A 27039-nucleotide genomic window follows, 5' to 3' on the forward strand; every position below is an offset into this window, starting at 1 on the left:
TACAATGGAAATTACCTACTAGCATTTTTGATTATACCAAAATTTCATGAAGCATAGGAAAGAATGGGTTGCAACTAAAAATAAATCAAGGGCTTTATTACTGATTTTACATTTTTCCACCATAAAGGTCAACCAAAAGAGCAACCGCTGGCCATGTACATTTCTACAAGAAAACAATAGACAACTTACAGCTATCTATAAATATAGTGGAAGACACTGGGAACAACTAGAAACCAGATAATCAATCTTCCTGCCAGGCACAAATTTATTGGGCAAATTCTCACAGGGTGCACTGTCTCTGCAGAATTTTATATGCTCTTCTCAATGTCTTGCTGAATTGCACTCCTATACACGAAGTAAATCTCCCTGTAAATGCACACCAAAAGTGGAATGTTTTAGAATTTTGAGCAAAGTGCTACACTTGCCATCCAGAATATTGTGAACAAACACAATGAGTTTTTATTTCAGTTTTTTAGACCTTATGTACAATTCCTCCAGATGTCCCAATAGGAACATTTTTGGGAGTAGCATTTAAACTTTATTTACTTGAATTTCCTTTTATTTAATTTCTATTTTAAATTTGATTTTTGTTAAGATAATTATAGATTCATATGCATTTGTAAGAAATAATAGAGATCTCTTCTGTAAAATTTTCCAAGTTTACATCCCTAGTACCATTAAAAATTTTCCACATTTCCCTTAATGATAACATTTTGCAAAAACTATAATTTACTATCATAACCAAGATTTTAAGACTTATATAAGACATCTATATTAGATCGTCAGTTATACCAGTCCTCATTTTGTTTGTTTGTATTTGTCTATGTGTGTGTGTTTAGTTCTATACAATTTTATCACCTATGTAGGTTCATGTATGCATGGTCATAGTCACGGTCACTGCTTCAATATAAGAATCCCTTATCTTTCTCTTTTATAAACCATACCTGGCTCTCTTCTGTTTCACTCCATACCTAACCACTGGATATGTCCTCCATTTTCAAAATGTCATTTGAAACACATAACATAAAGGAATCATGTGCTTGTAACCTTTTGGAAATATATATTTTCACTGACCGTAATTCTCTGGAGAATCACCCATGGTTTTGCATGTATCCATCATTCATTCCTTCTCATTGTTGAGTAATATTTTATATATGAATGCATTGTAGGTTGTTTATTCATCTCTTGAAGAACATTGGACTGTTTCCAGGTTTGGGCTATAACGAATAAAGCTGCTATTCATGATATTTACATTTTGTGTGCAAATAAGTTTGGGTTTCTCTAGGATGAATGTCCATAACTGCAATTAGTGGGATGTATGAAATTACATGTTTGGTTTAATAAGAAAATATAAAACTGTTTTCCAGAGAGGTTGTAAAATACTACATTCTCATCAGAAATTTATGACTGATCTAGTTGCTCTCATTCTCATTAGATTTGATGTTGTCATTAGTTTTTACTTTAGAAGATGATAATATAGTGTTCTCTTATCAACTAGCTCACCATCACATATACTTCCCATCTAGGTAATTACCCAATATAGCTATAACTTAATTTTTTTTGGATGAACATTCTGATTTTATGTATGTATATATATATATATATATATATATATATATATATATATATATCAATAAGTGATATTCACTTTTAAGCCAAGTAAGAGGTCATTGTTATTGTTATTGTTATGCATAACCTTCCACTTTCTAAGTAATCAACATTTTTGTTGTTTTTAGTTTGATTCTGTGTGCTTTAACAGTAATTTATTTCCATACCCTACTTTCTTATTCCAAGAAGCCCTAATAGTCTAAATTACTTCTTGACACATTCAAACTCAAAAACCATTCTATCGCTTCAATCTTCATGGAGTCATCTCTCCTATGGCCTCCATATATATGGCACATAAATCTCTGCCTAATGTTGGGGCAGCACAGAAGGCTCCATTTGTGAGCTCCGGCCTGGGTATAAAGGCTCCTTGGTTTCTGTGTAATGCTGGGTTCTACTGCGGTGGGCCTATTATTTAGCTCCAAGGCAAAATCTGGCACTAGCTTTCATGCTCTGTTTTCCAGCAAGTAGAGTCCTGCTCCCCTCTCTGCTGCCCAAGTTTGGGTCAAGGGTTGCAGAACCAGTCACTTAACCCTCCATTTTAGCAGCATTTTTGTTGCTGTGACCAAAAGACTTTATAATAACAATTTGGGGCTCATGGTTTCAGAAGTTCAGTTTATGATTGTCTGATTTTTATAGCTCTGGGCCTTAAGTGAGGCAAAAGGGCATGGTGGAGGGAAGCAGCTCAGGACATAAAAGCCAGGATGCAAAGAAATAGCTCTGTTCACCAGGGACAAACTATCAACCCCAAAGGCATGCCTCCAGTGATCTATCTCCTCTAGTCACACCCTTCCTATCTATAGTTACCACCCAACTAATTCATTTCAGTAGATTAACCCACTGATTAGGTTCAACCCTCATAATCTAATCTTTTCACCTCTGAAAATTCTTGCATTGTCTAACACATGAGCTTTTGGGGGATACCTCATATCTAAACCATAATACCCTGCCTTTCTAATGTAATTCCATTGGCTCAGTCTGTAATTACTGTAGTGGAGGCGGCAGTTGTAGGACTCACCCTAGCGCTGGGTGTACACCATGTTGGGCCTGGTATTGGGTTTCAAGTATAAGGCCTAAATTTAAATATTTCTCTTTCCCAAGTGGGAGGTATCTCTCTGTGCTGCTTGGAGTTGCAGGAAGAGTGACATTGGCAACTATTTCCTTCTTGCCTTTTTCAGTGAATTTTCGCTTCTTATGATACTAAAACCAGATTCTATGATCTCTCACCTGACTTTCTAGTTGTTGTAAAAGTAATGTAGTGTGTGAATAACTGTTCCAATTTCTGTGGATATAGGGAGATGGTTGCTGAGGGATCTTACTCAGCTACCATCTTGCTCTGCTTCCTATTTCTGCTTTGAATTACTGTTATATAAAATTTCATATGTTATTTGTCCAAGTAATTGCATTATCATGCAGAGTTGAAAAGGTTAAAAAAACCCTTAGGTGAACATTATTCAATATAGAAATTAGAGAATTTAGAGGTAAATATGTGATGTAGATTGATGTTAGAATACTTCATGTGAAAGTGACATTTTCAGTTGATAAAAGAGTAGATTAAACAATTTAAATTTACCTAAGCACAGCAGACTGTGATACTCTTCCTTAGTTGATGGGAATACCAACAAAACATAAACAATATTTTTCTCTAATTGATATGTATCATTGTATCTTTAGGTTCTACCCAGAAGTCCAGACTTGGGCTACTTTTCTCCCTGAGAATAGACAAAATGGAATTCTAAAATTTCCATCTTTTTTCCCCCAGAGACTGTTTAGGAGGCTATGCATGGACTGTGGTCTTGATTCAGTCAAATTCTGTGACCCACTGTGTTCCTTTCAGTGTTATAAAATTGTCCTGCTTTAGGGCTCAGGGATATAGACGAGATGTGTACTATGACATGATATAGAGATTGGCATAAAAAGTCCAGGGGTGATCCACATCTCCTATTTGTTAAGCTAAGACAAACTATTGAAAGAGGATGCAGATGTTTTTAATCTATGGCTTCCTAAGAATTTTGCACATAATAATCACCATTAGTACTACAAACACTATTTTCAACTATTTACAACAACCATTTCAAGAAACTTGTCAACTTTCTTTTATATTACTTACAAATCTCTTCCTCCTTGTAGAAAGAAATAATTTACTTATCATCTTGGTACCATGAAAATCTTGTAAAACTGTTATGGGAAAGATTTTATAAAAGTACTTAAGTCTTAAAAGATTAACTGGTTGGAAGTTGGAGAGGTCATTCATCTCAGAGTGAACATCATGTGTGTTATCAAGGAGGAAATGAAAACACCTGATAGGTTTTGAAACTCTGAGATCATAGTAGAGGAAGGATGAGGAGAGAGTAGGCATTGCACAGTGTAAATTCAAGCCTGTTGAAAAGGTCTTCATCTAGCAATTAATATGTTGGATCACTATATCTTGAGTAACTTTCATTTCACAAATGAAGAAGCTTATACCTGGCGTAGTTAACAAAGTTCCTAATACCTCTGTCCTCAGTATATTGTTCCTGGACCAGCAGCATTGTTATCACCTGGGAATTTGTTATATGTATAGATTATTAGACTCTGCTCCATATATATTGAAATGAAATTGGCATTTTTTTTTAAATTGGCATCTTAACAAAGATCCAAAGGATTGGTTTTAGTGTGTGCGTATATGTGTAAAAAGAAATATGTCTCATAATATACATACCATTTGGTCACTTTTCAAAATTTAATACTGTGTAATGTATATCTTTCTATGTCAATACACATAAATCTACATAATTATCAATCAGGGGTAGATTGTAAATTATTTTACTTGACCCTATTGATTGGTTTTCATATCAATCTAAGATTCTGGTATTATAAGCAACACTAATTGAGAAATGCTGGTCTAAAGGCCATTGAGCAGGACACTTAGGGACCCTGACTCTGTTTTCCACTGAAATCCTCCGTTTCTGTAACATCTTCTTGCCTTAATTGACCCCATGTGCAAATTATTTTATTGATCTTAAAAGCTTGGTCTGAAGAGAGGTCCAGGAAAATGCCCACTACACCAAATGCCATCATAAAATTCTGCCAAACCACGACAAATAAGTGAGCAGTTTCTGTGTTTGGGGCTGTCGTAACATGTTTTTCCGTTGCTCTGGTGACACCTGCCACCCCGGATTCTTTTGCCAGGCACCCGCGGCTTCTATTTCAGAAGCCAACTCGCGCGACTTGCACGTAGACAATGGAGGAAGGGATAGTGCGCCTGCGCGAGCCCAAGCAAGAGCTCCGAGTCCAACGGTTGCCTAGCGATGGTCGCCTAGCAACTAGACCAAGTTTGTCCTGGGTCGGCCAAGTCCACAACTATTTGTCCACTATGGAGAAGTCAGCCATGGACATTGAGAGGGCCTCCCCCATCCCCTGGGACACAGACAGCCAGAAGAAGGACGTTCAGCTGTGGGTGACCCCGTCGGAGCTGAAGTTCCTGAACACGGTGGCTGGGAAAGTTTACCGCCTCCCAGTTACTGTACACAATCTCGGCCGTTGGAACCAGAAGATAAGGTTTCAAGAGCCAATTAAACCACAGGTGACACACTGAGAGGTGCTGGAACCAGTACCTCTGGAGGGCGGGGAGTCTGAGAATGTCTTCTCACCTAACACCTCCCTTTGGCCCAGCAGTGGGCTCCTGAGGAGGTGGGGGTAGGATTGAACTTCCCCAGGTCCAGTAGTTTAGCAGGTGTGTTTCTATATGTGCTGCTGTACCCCCACTCCCCACCCTCTTTGCTTGAAGCTGATGTAGAATCTGTTTCTTCATCCCGAGTTTGGAAAGAAAGGAAGGGGTTCTTTGACTACTTGTACGAACCCGGAATCTGTGCACCTTGGCTTAAGCACCATGAGAATAAAATTCTCTATTAACCCTTTAAGTCATAAAGTATTTGATTTCTCCAGAACTATGGAATTACTGGAAAGCTTTTTTTTTAAAAAAATTTCACATATTAACAAATGTTTGTTGAGCACATATTATGTAACAGTCAAGAGATGTGAGGAATACTGACTGGACAAATTGCTGCTCTTGTAGGACCTAGAACCTAATGGGAACATTTTAGTACAAGTTTATCCATCATGAATATTAGTGTTCTGAGAGATTGTCTCTGTCTTCTGACTTCAAAGTGGAGAGAATTTCATCTCTCTTACTGTTATTTTAGATCATATATGTGAATGGGTGTCTATTAGTTCACAAGACTTTTGATATAGGAAATGTATAAGTTTTGATAAGTAAGCAATAAATAACTGGGATTTTTCAGAAGATATTCCTAGTGAATTCATCTGAATGCATAAAATATGTCCATAATTTTAAAGTTAAAGTGTTTGTATATACATAGGCAAACCTGTTAGTGACTAGGAGAGCAATAAAAAAAGAATTTTCATGTTCTGTTTTCTATTCTTCAAAAAAATACAGTGTTTATCTACATGGATATGCACAAATCTCAAAGTAAAGCTTGATGGATTAGTGTGTATATATGTATATACTTATGAAGCCACCACCTGTATCAAATCATTAAATATATTTAGCACACTAGAAGGTTGCTAGTGCCCCTTCCCTACAGTACCTGGAGTAATCACCCCATGGAGGTGATTAACCACTATTCTGATATCTACTAACACAGATTTGTTAGATATCTGAATATCTATATATTAAGTGTGCACTATGCACCATATACAATGTTGCACACCATCTATTTGTAGGTAGTTGGTAGAAAAAGAATACAAAGTTCTTATTTTCCAGGGTCATACAGTTGATAGTTCTGTGCTTGATTTCAATACTATTTTTCAGTTTCCCACTATCCATTTAATATTGCTTTGCTAATTTGTGTGGCCTCTGGTTTGGTTAAGCCAGTCTTATTCGTAATTTCTCCCTCTTGCCTATTGCTCAGACTTCCTTTTCTTTTGACTCACATTTTTACTTCCCTCATCTACAAGACCCCCCTGCTCCCCATTTTCCTAAATCTCATCCACCTTTTAAGGTCAATGTGAGGTTCCATTAATTGTCATATCTCCCCATATTATTTCTACCCTCCAGGATACTTACTGCATTTACTAACATTCCTTATATTTTGGACTTGAGTCTCAAGGACTCTTGGTAAATGTTAGTTTTGCCTAATTGGTCAGCTCATAAGATGCTAAGAGTAGGATGCAAAGCATTTGGCTTAGAATAATTAATTTCAATACGATCTCTATTGTTACTGATTGAGGGTGAAGGAGGAAGGTATTAAGTTTTACAGTCAGGTAGATTAGTTGTTATGGCATCCTCACTTCTGAGTGACTTTAGATATTGGTTTCACTCTACAGTCAGAGTCAATCTGTCTGCTGAGAGCCTTAATATCAACCTCATAGGACTTTAGAAGTGTATTGAGATAATAGATGTATAATTGCTTGACACATCATAAGTGATCAACAGTTATCAGTTCTCCTCTTTCTACCTTAATATTTTCCTGAAGCTATCAAATGTTTTTTCCTCTTTGGTCTATTCTTTCTTTCTGTTTCCTCCAAGTTATGAAGCCCAGGTCCCCATGCAGAAAGTATATGAAATATTGTGTACTTCCTGTATTTAATATACATACACATGTGTGTACACAATGTGTGTATGTACATATGCATGCAGGAATAAGTTCTGGTGATCTACTAAAACAACTAGATGACTATAGTTAATAATGTATATTTTTAAATTGCTAAGAGAGGATTATGAATGTTCTCATGACAAAAATGAGTCTGTGAGGCAATGCATGTTAATTAGCTGTATTTGCTCATTCCACAATATATACATGTATCAGAACATCACATTCTACCACATACATATATAAAATGATTATGTGTCAATTAAAATAAAATTGAAAGATTTTTGCTTTTAGGGCAGGAATAAGGACTATGATTTGATAATAATGTACACTCCTAACTACATTTGCTCACATTACATTCTTTTAAGGAGTTAAGGTGTATAATCTGGGGGCTGGAAATACAGCTCAGTGGTAAATGTGATTCACTGATAGAGTGCTTGTTGAGCAGGTGCAAGGCTCTGAGTTCGGTCTCCAGGAACATACATATGCACACACACAATGATGTATAATTTGAATCTTTTTTTTTTCCCCACTGAAGTTCAAACTGATGTTGACCAATCTGGATAAGGCACTTGCTTCTGGTCTTCATATGACAGCTATGGTGGAATATCATCCTGATAAAGATGAAAACACATTTGACCAACTACATATTTTAATAGGAAATAAAGTAATAGAAGTTCCTCTAATAGGGTATGTAATATTCATAGTCTGTATTTTCTCTGACTTGTATCTATTGTTTTCATATAGCTGAACTTGAAAAAAATTTTCTAGAAAATTGTAGTGTTTACAGCATTCCCAAGTATTTTTATTTAAATATAAGTATCAAATAATTGAATGTTATTAGATTTTTGCAAGTTTATATTCATATTAATTTCAAAGTATTGTCATATTCACTTCACTGAATTTTAAATAGGGCAGATTTTTGGCTTAAAGGTCAAAATGTTGCTCTTTTGAGATTGTTTGAAAAGTGTGGATGACAGCTGGGGTTGTGGCTAGTGGTAGAGAACTTGCCTCGCACATGTGAGGCCCTGGGTTTAATCCTCAGCACCACATAAAAATAAATGAATGAATGAATAAATAAATAAATAAAGATATTGTGTCCATCTACAACTAAAAATATTAAAAAGAGAAAAAATGTGAATGAATATAATGGATATAAGTAATTGATTTGAGATTAATTTTGATATACATTATTTATTTGACAAAGATGAATAATGATTCCTTTTCTCTTTTGTACTTGAAAAAGTATATTTTGGCCCTAAGCAACTTAGTGAGTCTGTCTCAAAATAAAATATAAAGAGGCTAGCAATGTGACTCAGTGTTTAAGTGCCCCTGGGTTCAATTCCTGGTCCCAAATAAAAGCATATTTTGTTTTATTGTTAAATTGCCCATTAAAGTTATTGTTTAAATTTAAAACAGTTTTATTTATACACACACACACACACACACACACACACACGATCTTCCTTTACCCCAGCAAAATGTGGTTCTATAGGTATTATTCTTTTGTCTATGTTTATCTACCACTTTAAGATTTAATATTGGAATATTTTCTATTATATAGTTTTAGATGTATATTTCTTAATAATTTCCCTTATATTTTTTCATTAATATAAACTAAATTTAGATCTGCAATTATTTTGGTTCTCCATGTTATTGAGAAGTTCTGATTTAACATACAATTCCATTCTACCTAGTAATCAAATAGTTTACACATAGTAGGAAAGGTATTAATTATTGCATGCATTGTTACTTTTAAATTTTTAAGTAGGGCCATTTTTAGTGCACTTTTTATTTTGGCATAACCATGACAGTGGCATTCATATTTGCTTGCTTATTCTGTGTATGGAGAGAAGGGTTGAGTATGCCTTTGGTCTTGAAAAGATTTTGTCTTGTTCACACAATGTATACCGTCTCTCATCAGAGTCCATTTCTCACCAAAGTTGCAGCATAAGCACAGCATTACCCATTACCCTCTTGATGTGTGGGACAAGACTGAAGGAAGGTGTGTGTGTGTGTGTGTGTGTGTGTGTGTGTGTGTGTGTGTCACAGAGAGTTGCTGTTGTATGTATTTTTGATTCAGATGATTGAAAATTCACATCCAATTATATTAAATAAAACAGAGCCCTTATGCATTTTTTCCAGTTTTCCCCAATTGTACCATTTTGCAAAAGTATAGGATAATACCACAATGGAGAAATAGTCATAAATATGATCTATCTTATTAATATTGCCATAGCTGGGCTAGGGATATAGCTCAGTTGGTAGAAGACTTGCCTCTCATGCATAAGGTCCTGGGTTCAATCCCCAGCACCACAAAAAGAAAAAAAAAAAAGATTCCCATAGCGTGCTTGAACTCCTGTGCATGTCTGTTTGTCTGTGTGTGTCTGTGTTATTAAGTGCTAAACAATTTTATCATCTACCTAGGTTCAGATATTCACCACCAGGCAAGACACTGAAAGGGTTCTAATACCACAACGATCTTTCCTGTTGCTTTATTACAGCTCCACCTACCACACTTTTGCCTCACATTTGCCATCCCTGAAACTGTGGAAACTGTAATCTGTCTTCCACTTTGAAAATTTGTTTTTTCAAATAGTTTGTATAAATTAAATCATGCAGCATATAATCTTTATGGATTGGCTTTTTTTTTTTTCATTCAGCAAACTCCTCAGAGATTCAGCCATGTTGTTGACTATATTTTTGTTCCTTCGTATTACTAAGTACTATTCCATAGTATGGTATGTATATACTGCAGTTTTTATTTATTTATTTATTTATTTTTGCCATTTTCATGAAAATATTTAATGTGCTATATTATTTGTCATGGCATTTCTAGGGAAAGGGAACATTTTTTTAATTCGACAGTTTTTTTTTAAACCATCGATCTTTTGAAGAATAGAGACTGATAGCAGTTTTTAGTTATTATAAGTACACTGCTTTAATATTCTCGCACAAGTTTTATGTGAACATAAGTTTTCATTTCTCTGGGAAAAATGCCCATTAGTGCAATTGCTAGGTCATATGGTAATTGCATATTTACTTTAGTAGAGAATCCCAAATTGCTTCCCATAGTGGCTGTACCATTTTGCACTCCAATGAGCAATGTGAGTGATACACTTTGCCCACATTCTTTCCAGTGTTTGTTGCTGTCACTATGTTTAAATTTTAGCCATTCTGACAGATAGTGGAATCTCATTGTAGTTTTAATTTGCATTTCCCTGATGACTGATAACGCTGAACATGTTTTCATGTGTTTTTCTGTCATCTGAATATCTTCTCTGATGAAATGTTTATGAATGTGTTTTGCTCATTTTAAAATTATATTGTTTATTTGTTTTATTAAGTTTTTACAATTTCTTTATATTCTGGATACAAGTTTTTTGATGGATATGTGGCTTGAAAATATTTTTCCCAGTCTATGAATTGACTTTGCATCCTTTCAACATAATATTTTGTACAGCAATATTTTTTCTTTTTAAATTTTGATTTCAATTTATCAGTATTTTAATGGTTCATGATTTTAATGTCAAGACTAAGAACTCTTTGCCTAAGCCTTGATCATGAAGATTTTCTGCTATTTTTAAGTTTTACATTTAGATTAGTGGTACTTTTATAATTAATTTTTGTATGAAATGTGAAGTTTATATCAAAGTTTCTCTTTTCCCAGTAGATATCCAATTGCTTTGACCCCCATTGTTGAAAAAGCTAACCTTTTCCATTGAATTGATTGTGAACCTTTGGAAAAAAAGTCAGTGGAGGGGCTAGGAGTGTTGCTCAGTGGTAGAGTGCTCACCTAGCATACTCGTGTTCAATTCTCAGTCTCTCTCTCAAATACACACACACACACAAAATCAGTGAGCATGTTAGTGTTGATTTCTTTCTGAGTTCTGTAGTTTGTTCTACTGCCTATGTGTCCATACCTTTACCAACATCATGCTATCTTAATTACCTTTACTGCAAAGTGTTTCTTAAAATGTAACAAAGCAATTCTTCACACTTCACTGTTTTGATAAGATTATTTTAGCTATTTTAATGTCTCAGCCTTTCCATACGAATTTCAGAATAAGTTTTCTGAGCCCACAAAAAATATGTTGGGATTTTGATAAGATTTAAATTTAGCATGTAGAACAATTTGAGAACTAACATCTTTATTATGTAAATTTCCCAATTTATGAACATGCTATGTCTTCCCATTTATTTAGGTCTACTTTGATGTCTTTTACCAGCATATTGTCATTTTTCAATACAAAGATCCTGCATGAGTGTCTTAATGTGCATCCTGGTATTTCATTTTTTGGAGTGTTTGTAAATGTTCCTTGATAGTATGTAAATACGATTGATTTCTGTGAGTTGATATTTTATCATCTCACCTTGCTGACCTCAATTTCTAGGAGATTTTTGTGTGTTTGTATTTTTAGATTCCTTGTTATTGTCTGTCCCATCTATTTTAACTTTACAAGAGTCTTTATCATGAATAAATGTGGATTTTTTTAATATTTTATTTTTTAGTTATAGTTGGACATAATACCTTTATTTTGTTTATTTATTTTTATGTGGCACTGAGGATTGAACCCAGGGCCTCGCACGTGCTAGGCAAACACTCTATCACTGAGCTACAACCCCAGCCCCAGAAATGTGGAATTTTATCAAAAGCTTTTTCTGTGAAAATTCATATGATGATGATGATGATGATGATGATGATGATGATTTTGGTACCAAGGATTGAACCTATGAGTGAACCACTGAGCCACATCCCCAGTCCTTTTTATATTTTATTTAGAGACAGGGTCTCGCTAAGTTGCTTACAGCTTTGCTAAGTTGCTGAGGCTGGCTTTGAACTATTGATCCTCCTGCCTCAGCCTCCTGAGTTGCTGGGATTATAGGCATGAGCCACTGTGCCCTGATGATCATGATTTTTTTGCAACTTATTTATATGGTGGACTACATAGACTAATTTTTGAATGTTGAACTGGACTTGTCCTTGTATACATGGGATGAATTCCTCTTGGTTATACAGTATCATACTTTTCCTATATGCTAGAATTTGGTTTGCTAATGTTATATTTGAGATTGCTGGGTCCCAATTCTTGAGAGATATTGGTCTATAGTTTGTTTTATTTATTTTTTTGTTTGTTTTGTATTGCCTTTGTCTGGCTTTGGTGTCAGGGTAGTACCAACCTCATAAAATGAATTAAGAAATATTTTCTCTTTTATTTTCTGGAAAAGAAGCTTCTCCTCCTCCTCCTCCTCCTCCTCCTCCTCCTCCTCCTCCTCCTCCTTCTTCTTCAATATTTTTTATTTGTAGATGGACACAATACCTTTATTTTATTTATTCATTTTTATGTGGTGCTGAGGATCAAACCCAGGGCCCTACATGTACTTGGCAAGTGCTCTACCACTGAGCTACAACCACAGACACTGAAAGAGCTTGTTTAATATTGATACTAATTATTTAAAGAGTGAATTTGTCTGGGCCTGGAGATTTCTTTTTCAGGATGTTATAAATGATGAGTTCGATTTTTGATGTCTAGTGGGCTGTTCATATTGCCTGTTTCATCTTGGTGGAGTTATTATAGTTTGCGGTTTTCCAGGAATTCTTACAGTTTTATATTGTCAAATATATGAATATGAAGTTTTCAGTATTTTTTTTTCTTTTTAAATGACTGTAGCAGCATAGTGATATCCCCTTTGTTATTCCTGATGTCAGTGATTCATCTTTTTATTTATTTACTTTTTAAATATTGCTATTGGTTTATCAACTTTATTTATTTTTAAAAAATCTTAATTTCTTATTGATTTTATCATTTTATTTTACATTCCATTGATTGCTGCTCTCTATTGTTTATTTCCTTCTTGAGTTGAGTTTATGTTACTGTCTTTTTCTAGTTTCTTGATGTTGGAAATTAAGTCATTGATTTAAAACATTCCCACCTACTTTTTTGTTTGTTTGTTTTTGTATCAGGGATTGAAACCAGGGGCACTTAACCACTGAGCCACATCCCCAGCCCTTTTTTATATTTCATTAGAAACAAGGTCTAATTGCTTAGAGCTTCTCTTAAGTTGCTGAGACTGGCTTTGAACTCGTGACCTTCCTGCCTCAGCTTCCTGAAATACTGGGATGACAGGCGTGAGCCACTGTGCTTGGCAGCACTGTTTATTTTTGTCCCATGTATTTATATGATGCATTTTTGTTTTTGTTCACTTGTATATGTTTTTTAGATATCTTTGAAACTTCTTTGACTTGTGGATTATAAGTGTGTTAATTAATTTCTGCACATTTAAAGAGTTTCCTGTTGTTTTTTCTTTTATTGGTCTGTATTTTATTCTGTTATGATTCGCTAAAACATTGGGCATGATTTCAAATACCTTAAATTTGTTCACTTTTATGGTTAAGAATACAGTCTATTTTGGTGAATATTCCATAAGTGCTTGAGACAAATGTCCATTCTTCTTTTCTTGGGCAGATTGTTCTATATATGTAAATTAAGTATTATTGAGTACTTGTTTTTTCTGGCAATCTATCTTTATGATTTATGGGTTAGTGGGTCCAAATCAAAGGGAGCCTTTAGATGAGAATTTTGATATTTCCAACTACTATTTTTTTGTTTTTGTTTTTCTCCTTCCAGCTTTGTCAAATTTTGGTGAGTATATTTTGGGTTTCTCTTGTTTAATGTGTAAACATTCATGATCATGTTTTCCTGATAGATTAATACTACTATGACTTAATGCATGTTTATTGCACATAACCCAAGAACTCAATACAGATTCATTTTTACTATACTTATTATTGGTATTATTGTTATCATTGTTAGATTTGTAAGCATAATATATTTAAAGCCTAACAAAATAAATTCTAAATTAGGCTAATTTATTTCCAAATAATTACTTAGGAAAGTCGTGAGTCTGGCTTTTTGTAACATAGGAGTGATAATAATATTTTCCCTACTTCGGGAAATTTGGGGGAATTTAGTACCAAACAGGGTACTTTGTAAACTATAAATCACTATCCAGCTATAAAATAAATGTATACTTAGGAAATGTGCAGTTAGGATAATAATGGATTTTTATGCACATTTAGGAAAACACATGTTATAGTAGGATATGGTGAACTTTAGAGGCATATATGAAAAGTCATTTGTATCATTTTGTCCTTAGATATTCTTTTATACCCTGAATGATATGTTATAACATCACAATGTTATTTTTTTATTTTTTGTAGTTTTTATTTTTATTTTTTGTAGTTGTAGATGGACAGTATACCTTTATTTTATTTTATTTTTAAAAATTATTTTTATGTGTGCTAAGGATCAAACACAGTGCCTCACATATGCCAGGCAATCACTCTGCCATAGAGCCATAGCTGCAGCCCCACAACCTTCTTTTATTTCATTATATTTTGCATCTTTCAAACTATTTTCTTAAGATCAATTCCAGCTTTTCTGAGGGTCAGATGAATGTATTATCTACTTAAATGGAGATTCCCAAAATGAATTCCAAATATGTTTTGAGCAATACATATATTAAGTGGGTAGTCTTTCAAGGTGAGTATTTAAGAGGGTATACCATGTACTTATATGCATAAAACCTAAATTTTATTAAAAAATGTATCTCATTATCTTGTCTTCACGTCTTTATTTCTTAATTCCTTTTGATGACAACTATGCTATCTGTAGACCTGTAAGGAAATCAAAATGTGTTTTTAGGAGATAAAAGTATCTATATTTGTCCCCTTATAGATTTAACTATGAATTTGTTTGATTGTTAAAATTAATTATGTGGACCTCTTTCTCCTCTCTTAGGATGATTCCATCTTGTGAATTGGAAGTTGCATCATTAGTTGATTTTGGCACATTAGTTGCCAATAGTAAAGTGTATTTTAAAGAGATTAGAATTATTAACCATGGCAAAGCTCCAGGTAAATATTTTCTGTCATATAAATTCACTTACAATTTTGGAAGTATTAGAATTATTTTTATTTATTTATTTTATTTGTTCTAATTAGTTATACATGATAGGAGAATGCATTTTAATTCATTAAACACAAGTGGAGCACAACTTTTCATTTCTCTGGCTGTACATGATATAGAGTCACAGCACATGTACCTAGGGTAATGATGCTCATCTCATTCCACCATCTTTTCTACCCCCATACCCCCTCCCCTTACCTCCCTCCCCCTTGCCCAAAGTCCCATTCTCCCTATGCCCCCCCATTATGGGTCATTTTTTAAATGTATGCCTTGTTTTATTAATAGGTTCTCTGAATCATCAAAAATATGCCTATCATTTGAAATAGCTCAAACCAAAAGCCCTTAAATAGCATGACTGTAAAAGGGCAGATAATGCAATAATTCAGGAAAAATGAACCTGCCTTCTTATGATACTAATTAATACAGCCTGACTCTCAGATGATTGGTGAATACCCTGAGAAAAGGGAGAAGGAAGGTGTCATAGAGGTGACATTGTCCTTAGCACTATCAAACAGCAGAATTTAGGGCACAGTGCCTTGCTATCTGTGTGAGCTGGGGCAAGTCTTTTTTGTTAAATTTTAGATTGTTTATAAACTGAGACTAATACAATGTATGATTGTTAATTATGTACACCTTAAAATTGTGGCGTGGTGTTTGGCTCATCCTAGGCACTCAGTAAGTATTTATCCTCTTTTAGTGCTAGACAGGACCGGATCTCTCTTTGAGATAGCTTAAGGAACACATAAACCAGATCTTAATCCCAAAACTCTTTTCTACTAACTGTGGTAGTTATCTGGGGTTGCCTGATTGATCATTGGGAATTGTTAAGACAAAGGTGATATATCACATTACTGATTTTTTCCTAGGGTGTGAAAAAATAAAACTGATAACTGTTTTTCATTGAATATTGCTTATTATACTTATAATGTTTTAATTTTTAAAATGATTGAATGTCCAGTACCTGTGAGTTGATGAAATATTAGGCTCATTTGTAGTCTTATTCCATTGTGAAGGATAGACTCATTGCAAGTGATTATGGACCATATGGTCCTGTGGACTGTGATTATAATTTAAAGCAATGATATGCAACTGAGAGATTTTTATTTGTATTATTTTACTGTTCAGAATTTCTCTTAACTATTGTTCATTCATAATCCTTCAGAGTTTAAATCACAATTATATATCTTTTTTATTCTAAAATCTCACCAAATTAAATAGTTTTATTACAACTGAAATCCCTTGGTAAAAGAGAAATATGGATTTAATTTTAATTGAATACTTAATATAATTTTACTAAGTGAAATAAAAGAAATAAAATTAAGCTACAGGCCTGGGTTCATATATTTTTGGAAAAATAATCCAAATTGGCTTTTAGTATTGTATTAAAATTTTATATGTAATATTTGTACTAACTTGGTGAGGTATATTATAACTGAGTACTGTGAAATGATAACTATTAACTTACAAACTGAAACAAATTGTTATCAATGAATTAGATTTTCTTATGACTTTGTCCCTCACTCTTGAATTTGATTATTTTTCTACCATTACCAAAATTGATAGTATGTATTATATTCACAGTAGTGATGCCTCTAAAGTGTCATAAAGTCCTTATTATCTACAAGTACATATACAAATTAATGATAATAGCAATGTATATTCATTAAGAAAAACACTTCTACAGAAAATAGATTCCAAAACCAAAGATGATTTTAATAAAATTTTAAAAAGCATTTCACATGACAAATATTTTATAGTTTTAGAGTCAATGTTAAAATGCTTACAGATTTATATCTGTACTTAAAAAGACAATGAAAAAACACAGAAGTTTTATGATTTTTACAGCTTTGTTTTTTCTCTTTCTTGTCGTGTTGCTAGAGATGTTATCTTTGGTTTTGTAGACCCAAAAGCTTATCCACGTAACAATTTCTTATGGTTTATTGTTATAGCCCATTATGGTGTAAACATCCAGGGATTTAGCCAAAAATTATTGAATACATTTTTTTCTCACCATTTATAAAAATGATTTCTAAGTTTTCTCCTGACTTCAAAGTTGTGTTTGCCTTTTCTTTCTGGGAAGATATGGTTCATTATTTAAGGTGTCTCTAATATTAGTACATTGTAAGTTGATGAACTCCATGTTCCCTTTCATAATTTTATGGTATGGATAATACCCCTATTGTCTTTCAGTTTTTATCTTTGAAGGTTGAAAAAATATTATTTTAGCATGCTTTAAACTGCAGTCATTTCCTTCTTTGCTGACCAATCTCAGTGATTTGAATAGATTTTTATAGCATAATATAATGGACAGCACTCGCTAAAGTGTGGCAAACCCCTAAGGAACCCTTATATTTAATGTACAAAAAAAAGGAACAGCAGTTCACAAAAGAGAAATAAATAGGGGTAGAGGTTGTAGAAAGAGAATTATAACATTAATAGCTGATTTTTATTGAACACAATGTAAGCCAGAGAGTATGGTATGCATTTTATTATTGTTTAAATAGATGCAGTTTGACTGGAACTTGACAAATCTAGGTTCAGCTCGGCTGGGTGTATGGCTTCAAGCCAAGGAAGCTGAGCTGTTCTGTTTCTTACTGAAGGTCTGTGGGTCAACTGGATGGATTTGCTCCACAGTTTCATATTCTGGGGCATAGGCCGAAGGGATAGCAATTACTCAGGAAAAACATTTCCCACTTCCCTAATGGAATACATATGGATTGAAACTGGCCTGCCATTAAAGCTCACATGTGAGATAATGCAAGAAGGCTTGGAGAAGAAATGACTGGGCTGTGAAAGCTTTAACCCAATCAGTGAATCACTCACCTGATGGGATTAATTGAGTGGTAATTGAAGGCAGGTGGGGTGTGGCTGGAGGACCTGGGCAGTGGGGGTGTGGCTTTGGGGTATATATTTGTATTTGGCAAGTGGAGATTTCTCTCTGCTTCTTGATCATCGAGCTGCTTCCTTCTTCCACATTCTGCTGCCATGAAGTTTAGCCTCACCTTGAGCCCCAAGGAATGGAGCCTACTCTCTATGGATTGAGACCTCTGAAACCGTGAGCCCTCATATAAACTTTTCCTCCCTAAAATTGTTCTGGTTGGGTCTTTTAGTCCCAGTAGCAAAATGCTAACTGAAACACATGCTACTGATTCTATCCACATGTTGTTGGTAAAGCAAATCACACAAAGAAGCTCAGTGTCAGGAGATGGGAAAACATACATTGTACATGGTCGAGTAAGAGTTTGAATGCAGAGAAGGGTGAAAAATTGGGAATCAAGAATCTAATCTTCCACACCAGCTGTTGCACTTTGGAAGAAGTAACTCAACATTTCTGGGTGTCTATTTTCATATTTGTAAAATGAAGATAAATGATTGAACCTATATCATAGAATTGTTGAGGATTAAATTGAATAAAATATGTAAAGTTCTTAGTATAACTGTCTAAACATAGTAAGAGGATAATATTGTTCAGCTATCTGTAAGACTTAAGTCCTAACATAAGGCTCATGTTTGTTGGCTTACCCTGGCATCTGGAATTACAACTAAGTCTGTCATTCTTGGTCGACACTAGACTATCTTCTCTGTAATATCTGTCCCCTACTAAGACTGTGAATGAAACATTGTTACGGTCCATATGTAAACCATTACTCTTATTCCCCTTAGGTATATTTAAAACAGACTACCAGGGCCAACTACCCATCCTCATGTCTCCAGCTAGTGGTGTTGTGGAGGCTAAGTCATCAATGATTCTCAGAGTGAATTTCTGTGCAGACCAGCCCAGAATTGTAAATGAATTGGCAAAGTAAGTATATATTATGGTTCTTAATTCTAATATGGGTCTTAATAACTGCCCTGTTTACTCTTCAGGTGTACCTTTGATTGTATGTGAGCTTCTTTTTCTTTCATTCAGCAGTCATTCATTGAGGTTCTACTATTTGCTAACCACCAGGGTCTCAGAAATGGGAAGAACTAGAGAATAGAATATTGGTACACAAAACAGGAGCTGCTATCTTGAATTTTGTGGAGTGGATCAGGGAAGGACTCCACCTACAAGGCAATAGATGAACCAAAGAATTATCAGTGAGGAAGAATTAGCTAGCAAACAGCAGTGATGTGATTGGGTATGTGGTGTATGTCTGTGTGTCGGGGAAATGAGTGTTGGTGATGGAAGTGAGTTGGAGGAGTCATTTCAGGTAGAGCAAGTAGCAGACTTAAAATCCTAGAGGAGAAATGGTGGTTTTACATATTGTGGGATCTGAGGCAATGCAGAGTCAAAGAAATAGAGATGCAAAGTGATGCTTGAAAGAAAAGTGGTGCTGGGCTGATCAAAGACACACCTGGGATAAGAAGCAAGCAAGAGAGCAGCAGCAACTCCCTCTTGAATGTTACCTTTTATAGGCTAAAATCATGGCCGGGCATTAGGGGTGGGCTTAGTCTTGGTGATTGGCATAACAAGCATCCCCTGATTTTGTAGAAGGCAAGTTTGTTTCTCAGGAACAGAGACAGGCAATTTTCCTATCTCTCAAAGAGGGAACAAGGAAACTAGCAGGTCACTTTATCTCTCAAGGAGAGAACAGAGAAACCAGCACAACTCCATCTCAGGGGCTGGTAAGTTGTCTCCTATCTCAATAAGAGAACAGAGAGAGGCCAGCATGTCTCCATACCGGTAAGTTTTAACTTGGGTTTGTTTCTATTTCTTGAGAATAAGAACAGTGTTAATAAAATGGGGGTGGGGGAAAGGAAGGTGGCTGTAATTATGCCAACAATGCCAAATGAGATCAGATAAACAGAATGACATAGATCCAGAACATTTTATGAAGTATTTCTGCATTTATTAATGGAAGGTGCAAGCAGTACAATGGGTCATCACCAGTATTTAAAAGAATGAAGTAAAAAATATCAGAATGTGTCTCAAATAGCAAGGGAAATTCTGTCTTATAATTATTTCTCTTTGTGTGTGTGTGTGTGTGTGTGTGTGTGTATGCGTGTGTGACTACATTGCAATATAAAATATATTTCTTACTGAAGACCACAGTCATAAATGTGTGAGAAAATTTTGTGATCCTGATAGGAGCATAGGTTTTATTGTGAAGGCTGTGAAGCCTCAGGACGGCTTTAGGATGAGAATGTCTTGACTAGTTTGCATTTTAGAAAAGTCGTGCAGGTAGCAGTGTGCAAAACAGATCAGGGTACACAAATGTAGAGTGGGCAGTCTGATTAGAAATTATAATAAAACAAGAGGGAAATGATAAAGGCCTGAGCTAAGTAACAAATTGGGAGGACTGAGAAAAGTGTGATTGAGATATGTTAAGGAGGTAAATTTCACTAGAGTTGATGACTGATTGTAGAAAGAAAAGACAAAAGAAACATGTCTGTGGAAGAAGATCTTGAGTTCAGATTTGACATTTGGGGATTGACTTGCTTTTCAGAATCCTAGTAGAGCTGACTAAGACCTATTACATTCCCTTGTCTTGAGTCTGAGAAAGTAGTTTAGTCTAGGTATATTGGGTGAAGGGTCATCAATGTATAAGTGGTAGATGAAACAGGAAGGTATTAAGAATAACTCTAAGAAGGAAGGTAAAGTGTGAAAGAGTAGGAGAGAAATGTCACTCACTGTACATGGAGTTTACAAAGGATCCAAGTCTTAGAATGAGCAGGCAGGGAATAAGTGATGTAGAAGGAAAACCAGGAAATATGGTGTCAAGGAAGCTAAGGGAGGATAGAGGTGTAAATAGATGAGATTAACAATGCCCAATTTATTGGCTGTGATGTAAAATAAGTGCTTAGGTGATATGTGAGGAGTAGCCAGTTATTCATGTTATATGATAGGACTAGATTAAAAAGATTGCATTTATGCCAAAGAAGGATAAATATGGAAATGCAGTTGTAAAAGATAATTGAAATTAATATAGGGAGTTTTATGGTTTTATGGGAAATATTCTTTTCAGCAAAGTAGTTGGGTTGTGCTGAGATACTTTATATTGGGGTATTAGAATATGCATGAGATTGGCTGTTAGACTTGAGGTGTAGATTGAGTTAGCTCAGAATTCTAGAGCTAGAGGTAATCATGTAAATCATCTAACTCCAGAATTAATGAAATAATTGGTGATATGGATATACCATTGAGTTCTTTCTGGGGTCAATTCATGAGTTTATTTTCCAACTTTGTTATTTCCAGTAGACAGTTAACTAGGTTGCAAACATGCCATTCCACTGTATAGATTCAGACAACGATGCCTGTGAACCTTTGGCATGTATGTGAAATAAATTGGTGTTAGGCTATTGAATTTTGATTATAATACGATTTTGTAAGATTTTATCTATACATTTAGAAGAAAAAATAAAGTACTTAAAATTCTAATAAAATATTTATATATGTGTTTATTTTATTATCCTATAGAGTGAGTTTGCAAGGATGTCCTGATATACACTTCAGTATCAAAGCTCATGTAGTTGAACAGATTATTGAATTGTTGAACATGAACAGTGATAAAAAGTTGGAATGCATACGCTTTGGTTCTGTTTTCTTTGGAACATCAAAAATTGAACAGGCAGTTCTATATAATAATAGCCCAGAATCCATAAATTGGGTGGCAATAATTCAAGATGATTCTGTTGGAGGAGAAATGGTAAGTAAATGGCGCAACAGTAAATGGCATAGTACATATTATGATTTAAAACAGGTCGTTCTGAACCTACTAATATCCACAAGCTGTTTAATTATGCTAACATGGGCAGATAGATGTGATTTCATGTGTATTCCAGATTAACCTTAAAAACTTTAATAAATTAAGCTAACATTTATAATAATGTGTATCCAAAGTAAACCAGTTAAGTATCATGGATCAGTGACTAATTGTAGTGATTTTTGTTCTCATCAATTTTTCAATATCCTTTAAATTTTATCATGTACCTTACTTGGTCAAATTTAGGTATGTGTTATTTTAAAGACAGATATTTTCTATTTTCTAGATTCTAAAATTTCAATGATTGTTTTATGAGCTCCTCTTAAAATATTTTTGTGGCTTGCCTTTTATATGCTTTTATATGCTTTTATTTCTGATTTTATGTTACAGGGTACAAATATTCGACAAAGAACAGATGTTGCTTTAAATAATCTCACCTACTTAAACAAAATAAAGAATATAGATATTACCAATTTTATCTCCTGTGTCCCAAATGAAGGGACTTTACTACCTTATCAAAAGGTTATAATTACATTTTGTTTCAGCCCGAAGTAAGTAAGTCCAAAATTTATTCCATTATAATATTATTAAGTACTAATGGAAATTGTGTTAGCTACACTTTAACCAAATTGATTTTAATACTGTCATAATAAAGCTTGCCTGAAGGCATAAATCAGATTTTTCTTGTTATTGTTCTAAATATTTCCATCATGGTTAATATTATTGCCAATAATTTTCTTTTATTAGCACATCGTAATTAGACTTAATGCTTGTTTTCATTTTGACAAAATTATACATGCATGGAATTTGATTTACTCTTTCAGTACTGGTACCCCTCTTTCCTCCCCTGTTCCCTTTCCCTATTCTCCTTCCTTTACTATACTGGTCTTCCTTTCACTCACTTATTTATTTTTGATTGATGCTTTATAGATATACATAAAGGTGGAATTCACTATGGTATATTTATATATGCACATAACATCCAATATTTGTGAATATAGTGCTAAAAAATTACTCTAGACCTTGTGGAAATGTGGTGGTGGAAGTGCCAAGTTTTTGGGTTTTTTTTTCCTCATTATAACCACAAACTGATTTGTGCTGTCCAGAACGTGTTGTCCCTGCAGAAATAGGTACGTGCAGTATGTAGAGAGATCTCCAAATAGGATGCAATACTCATGGTAGGGCAGAATCTTTGATGACTGAGTATTTTAAGTATTAAATATATAGTACCTGCTGGGATTAACCACAACTGTTTTCTGAAATGCATACAAATTTTTGATACTTAGACCAATATATTTTTTATTTTAATGTTCTTGGTTTTATTATTTAGACTGGAAAGATTTTTGGAAGTGTTACTTTTAATATATAGCAGCAATTGTAGTGACACCTTGGTATGATGCAGTGTGTGTCAGTAACAGATCCTATTGCAAGTATGTTTATTCTTATTTATGAGAGGATGATATTCAATGGGCTTTTTTGTTGCAGTAGAGTCACTTGGTGATATCAATTTCCTTTTTTTGGAGGGGGGGGTTACTGAAGATTGAACTCAGTGGTGCTTAACCACTGAGACATATCCCAGCCCTTTTTAAATTTTTTTTTTTTATTTTGAGACAGGGTCTCACTAAATTGCTTAGGGCCTCGCTAAATTGGTGAGGCTGGCTTTGAACTTGCCCTCCTCTTGCCTCAGTCTCCCAAGTTCCTGGGATTACAGGCCTGTGCCACTATGCCTGGTTCAATTGCTTTTTGAAGACTGAGTTATGTTTTAATTTTAAGGAAGCTACTAAGTAATTGTCCCACTTGTCCAATCTAAAATTGCCTTACTAATGATAGCTTCCTATAGGAAATTTATTTGGTGAATCTATAAGATTCTGTTTAATAAGCAATATTTTAAATTCCAAATATTCTTTTCCATGGCAGCATGTTAACTTTGAGAGTCTGGCATGAACCTGTAGGTATGAGTATGATTTGAAATCTTAGTCAAATGTGTTTGAGCACACCATTTGCATTCCTTTTTCATCTTACATATCATTCTTTTGTGTATTTGTGAATCAACTGCAAGAAAGCTAACCTCTAGGTAAGGCACATAAAGATAGTCAGTGAGCAGGCCCATGATGTAACCCATCTCTGTCTTTGATCTTACTTCCCTTCTCTCCACCCTTCCTTTTTCTCTAACAAGATTTAACTCGTACAAATCTTGTTCTCAAAATCACTTGTTGTCCATGAATAAGAAGTTGGCTTGCAATATGCATTTAGTAACCTGGAGGAAAAAAATACGTAACAGAAGTTTTCAGTTACTCTCAAGAGTGAGATAGACTATTGTAGAAAATTGATCAGAGTCCTTGGTCAGCAATGAATTCTGCCTGGAAAGAAAATCCTTTACAGAGAAAGTGGCATTTGAGGTAGATCTTGATGACTTAGTGCATTTAAGTTACTCTTGTCTTACAAATGTTGGCATGAACTCATTTTTTCTGAACTTTATACTCTGTGGCCTTTTTTTTTTTGTCAAGTCTGTATCTGTTCAGTAATTTTGGAAAATAGATACCAGTTATATTTCTATTAACTTTCATTTGCTTGCATAGATTTAAGGATTGAGTCGATATTTTCTTTGAGAGGTGGTAATGTATATCACCTTTGCTTTAAAAATAACTGATTATAATTTTTACAGGCTAGTATTTGATGGTAAAAAAGATATTGACCCTTCACACAGGCAAGACTATGCTGTCTTTTTGAGATTTGAATCTGTAGGAAGTAAAGATGGATTTTTGAGAAATGATAACTATAAAACCATCAAAAGTAAGTATAAAATTAACAAAACCATAAAATGTATAGCAATTAAAATTGTTTAAAATTTTGACATCGATTTGTGGAGGCACTTTAATAAAATTGTAATTATTAGACTGAACAAAAATACAAGCATATTTAAGTGACTTTGGCATATGTTAAGAATGAAATCAACCTTAGAATCATTTACATGCTAATTTTCTAGGTTAGAATTTAGATAACTTTATATCATTAGATAAACATGATACTAAAGAGTTGGATTTTTTTTAAAAAAACTGGTTTTATTTTTCTATGTATGCCTAGATTTGTTTTTAGGGCTTGGCATGGGAACAAATGACTCATTCCATTTCTACCAGACCTTCATCTCTCTTAGACTCTATACAATAACTCTCAAAGACTAAGACTTAGAGTGTAATAAATAGGTGTTGTATCTTGTCATAGGATACTGATAAGGGCACATGTTTTATAGGTCACACGTGAAAGTACATTATACTTTTTATATTCTCAGTTAATATTGGGCTGGTTGTAGTAAGGAAAACGATGAAACAAGACTTGGATCACTTCAGCAAGACAGAACAGATAAAATAAACAGGTTAGGGATTAAAATCCAGAAAAATAAACTGTGCCCAAGAGGAGGTAGGTTCATCCTGGATACTTAGGAATTTCAAAAGTCTAGAAGATATGCAGGTCAATACAAGTGATATTGAGCAAGTTTTAACTGTGTTCCCAGAACAGAAATTTATTACATCATTAATTTTGTCATAGTTTGTGATATTGAAAGATGCTGATCATAGAATATTTGCAGATTAATCTAACTTTGAATAGCTAGTGATGGAGATGCTACATTTACCTTAAAAGGTAATTTAGAATCAAGTATCATCCAATAAGAGCATCAGTGAAGAAATACAACTCTTTTGGTTCTAGTTATATTACTGTCTATAAAACTAAAAACTATAATCCATAGGTTCTGTCTTATTTCTTGTGTCTCAAAAACTTCATGTTTATTCCTGCCCAATTTATATTCCATTGTCCCATTATTTTAATCACTCTTTTCCATGTACATTTAAATCTTTATTCTTTCCCAATATTGAATGAGTGGAAGTATTCTAATCCTAGTAAATTCAACTTTTTTTTCTACTCTGGATCTGTATGTGGAAAGTTGATTGTGTTGGAGAAAAACATGTAACCACGAACCAAATGGATTCTTTAAGATATTTGGTATTCCCACTGTGTTCTTCCATTCATTGTTTGTCACATTCCAAGATGAATATCACACACCTTTTATTTTTTCTTCAAGTATCCCATTTTTTCTCCTTAATCTTTACTCTAAGCTTATAAACACTTTAAGTGGCCTTCTAGGTATTTCTATTAGGACATTGTGTTAGTCTGCTTTTTGTGGCTGTGACCAAAATACCTGACAAGAACAACTTAGAGGTGGAAAAATTTATTTTGGCCTCATGCTTTTAGAGGTTCAGGTCATGGTCTGCTGGCTCAATTGCTGTGGGCCTGAGGTGAAGCAAATCATGATGGTGGAAGGGTGTAGTAGAGGAAAGCATCAGTTCACCAGAACCAGAAAGGGGAGGGCAGGTGTGAGAGAGAGAGAGACAGAGGGAGGGAGGGGGGGTAGATGGGGAGATTCCAGGGATAAATAATCCCCAAGGTCATGCTCCCAGCCATGTCCCACCTGCCTACAATTATCACCCAGTACACCTGGTCATCCATTCAAATTAGTAATCCATCAAATTAATTAATCCACTGGTAAGGTTTCAACTCTCATAATCTAATAATTTTACCTCTAAACATAGCTGTAATACCAAATACATGAGCTTTTCAGGGGACACTAAAGATCAGAACCACTACAGTTATCTAGAAGGCCTCTCAAGCTTAATATGTGCCAAATGGAATTCCCAGTTTCCCCATAACCCCACCCTCTTCAATGTTTTCTGTTTCAGGAAATGGCAACTTCATCATTTCATTGCTCAGGCCAAAAAAATTAGTGTCATCCTTTATCACTTTCCTACATCCATTCTGTCAGCAAATCTTACTCTACCCTCAAAAATCTATCTAAAGTATGACCATTTCTCATCATTCTTCTATTCCTTTCCCCTAGCCATATTTGTTTCCTTGGGGTCTTTTTAAACTGCCAACCAAGTTCCTACCTTAGAGTATTTGTATTTTCTGTTCTTTCTGCCTAGAATAGACTTTTCTGGATGTTCATGTGATTTGCTTCCCGATTCCCTTATATTTTTGTTCAAATGTCCAAAAGAGAGGCCTTTTTATTTTATTTTTATTTTTTAATATCTTTATTTTATATTTATGTGGTGCTGAGGATTGAACCCAGTGCCTCATGCATGCTTGGCGAGCACTTGGCGAGCCACAACCATAGCCTGAGAGAGGCCTTTT

The 27039-nt window shown here is 34.5% G+C and overlaps 1 protein-coding gene across 5 annotated transcripts in view; it reads left to right on the forward strand.

The window, feature by feature from the left end:
• The first annotated feature begins 4925 nt into the window (after positions 1-4925).
• Cfap47 (cilia and flagella associated protein 47) overlaps positions 4926-27039 on the forward strand; it is a 424450-nt gene continuing 402336 nt past the window's right edge. For all 5 annotated transcript variants that reach the window (XR_009228697.1, XM_058585745.1, XM_046465022.2 and 2 more), the window contains exons 1-7: positions 4926-5170; positions 7738-7889; positions 15002-15117; positions 18833-18971; positions 21570-21798; positions 22246-22406; positions 24521-24648. Coding sequence is in view for 4 of the 5 variants with exons in the window: in XM_058585745.1 (XP_058441728.1) it covers positions 4961-5170; positions 7738-7889; positions 15002-15117; positions 18833-18971; positions 21570-21798; positions 22246-22406; positions 24521-24648 (1135 nt within the window). In the remaining variant the exon portion in view is untranslated. The remainder of the gene's footprint in view (positions 5171-7737; positions 7890-15001; positions 15118-18832; positions 18972-21569; positions 21799-22245; positions 22407-24520; positions 24649-27039) is intronic.

Source organism: Marmota monax, unplaced genomic scaffold (genome assembly GCF_021218885.2).
Source record: "Marmota monax isolate L192 unplaced genomic scaffold, Marmota_monax_Labrador192_F-V1.1 WCK01_AAM20220418_F8-fsc00158, whole genome shotgun sequence".
Lineage (NCBI taxonomy): Eukaryota > Metazoa > Chordata > Mammalia > Rodentia > Sciuridae > Marmota > Marmota monax.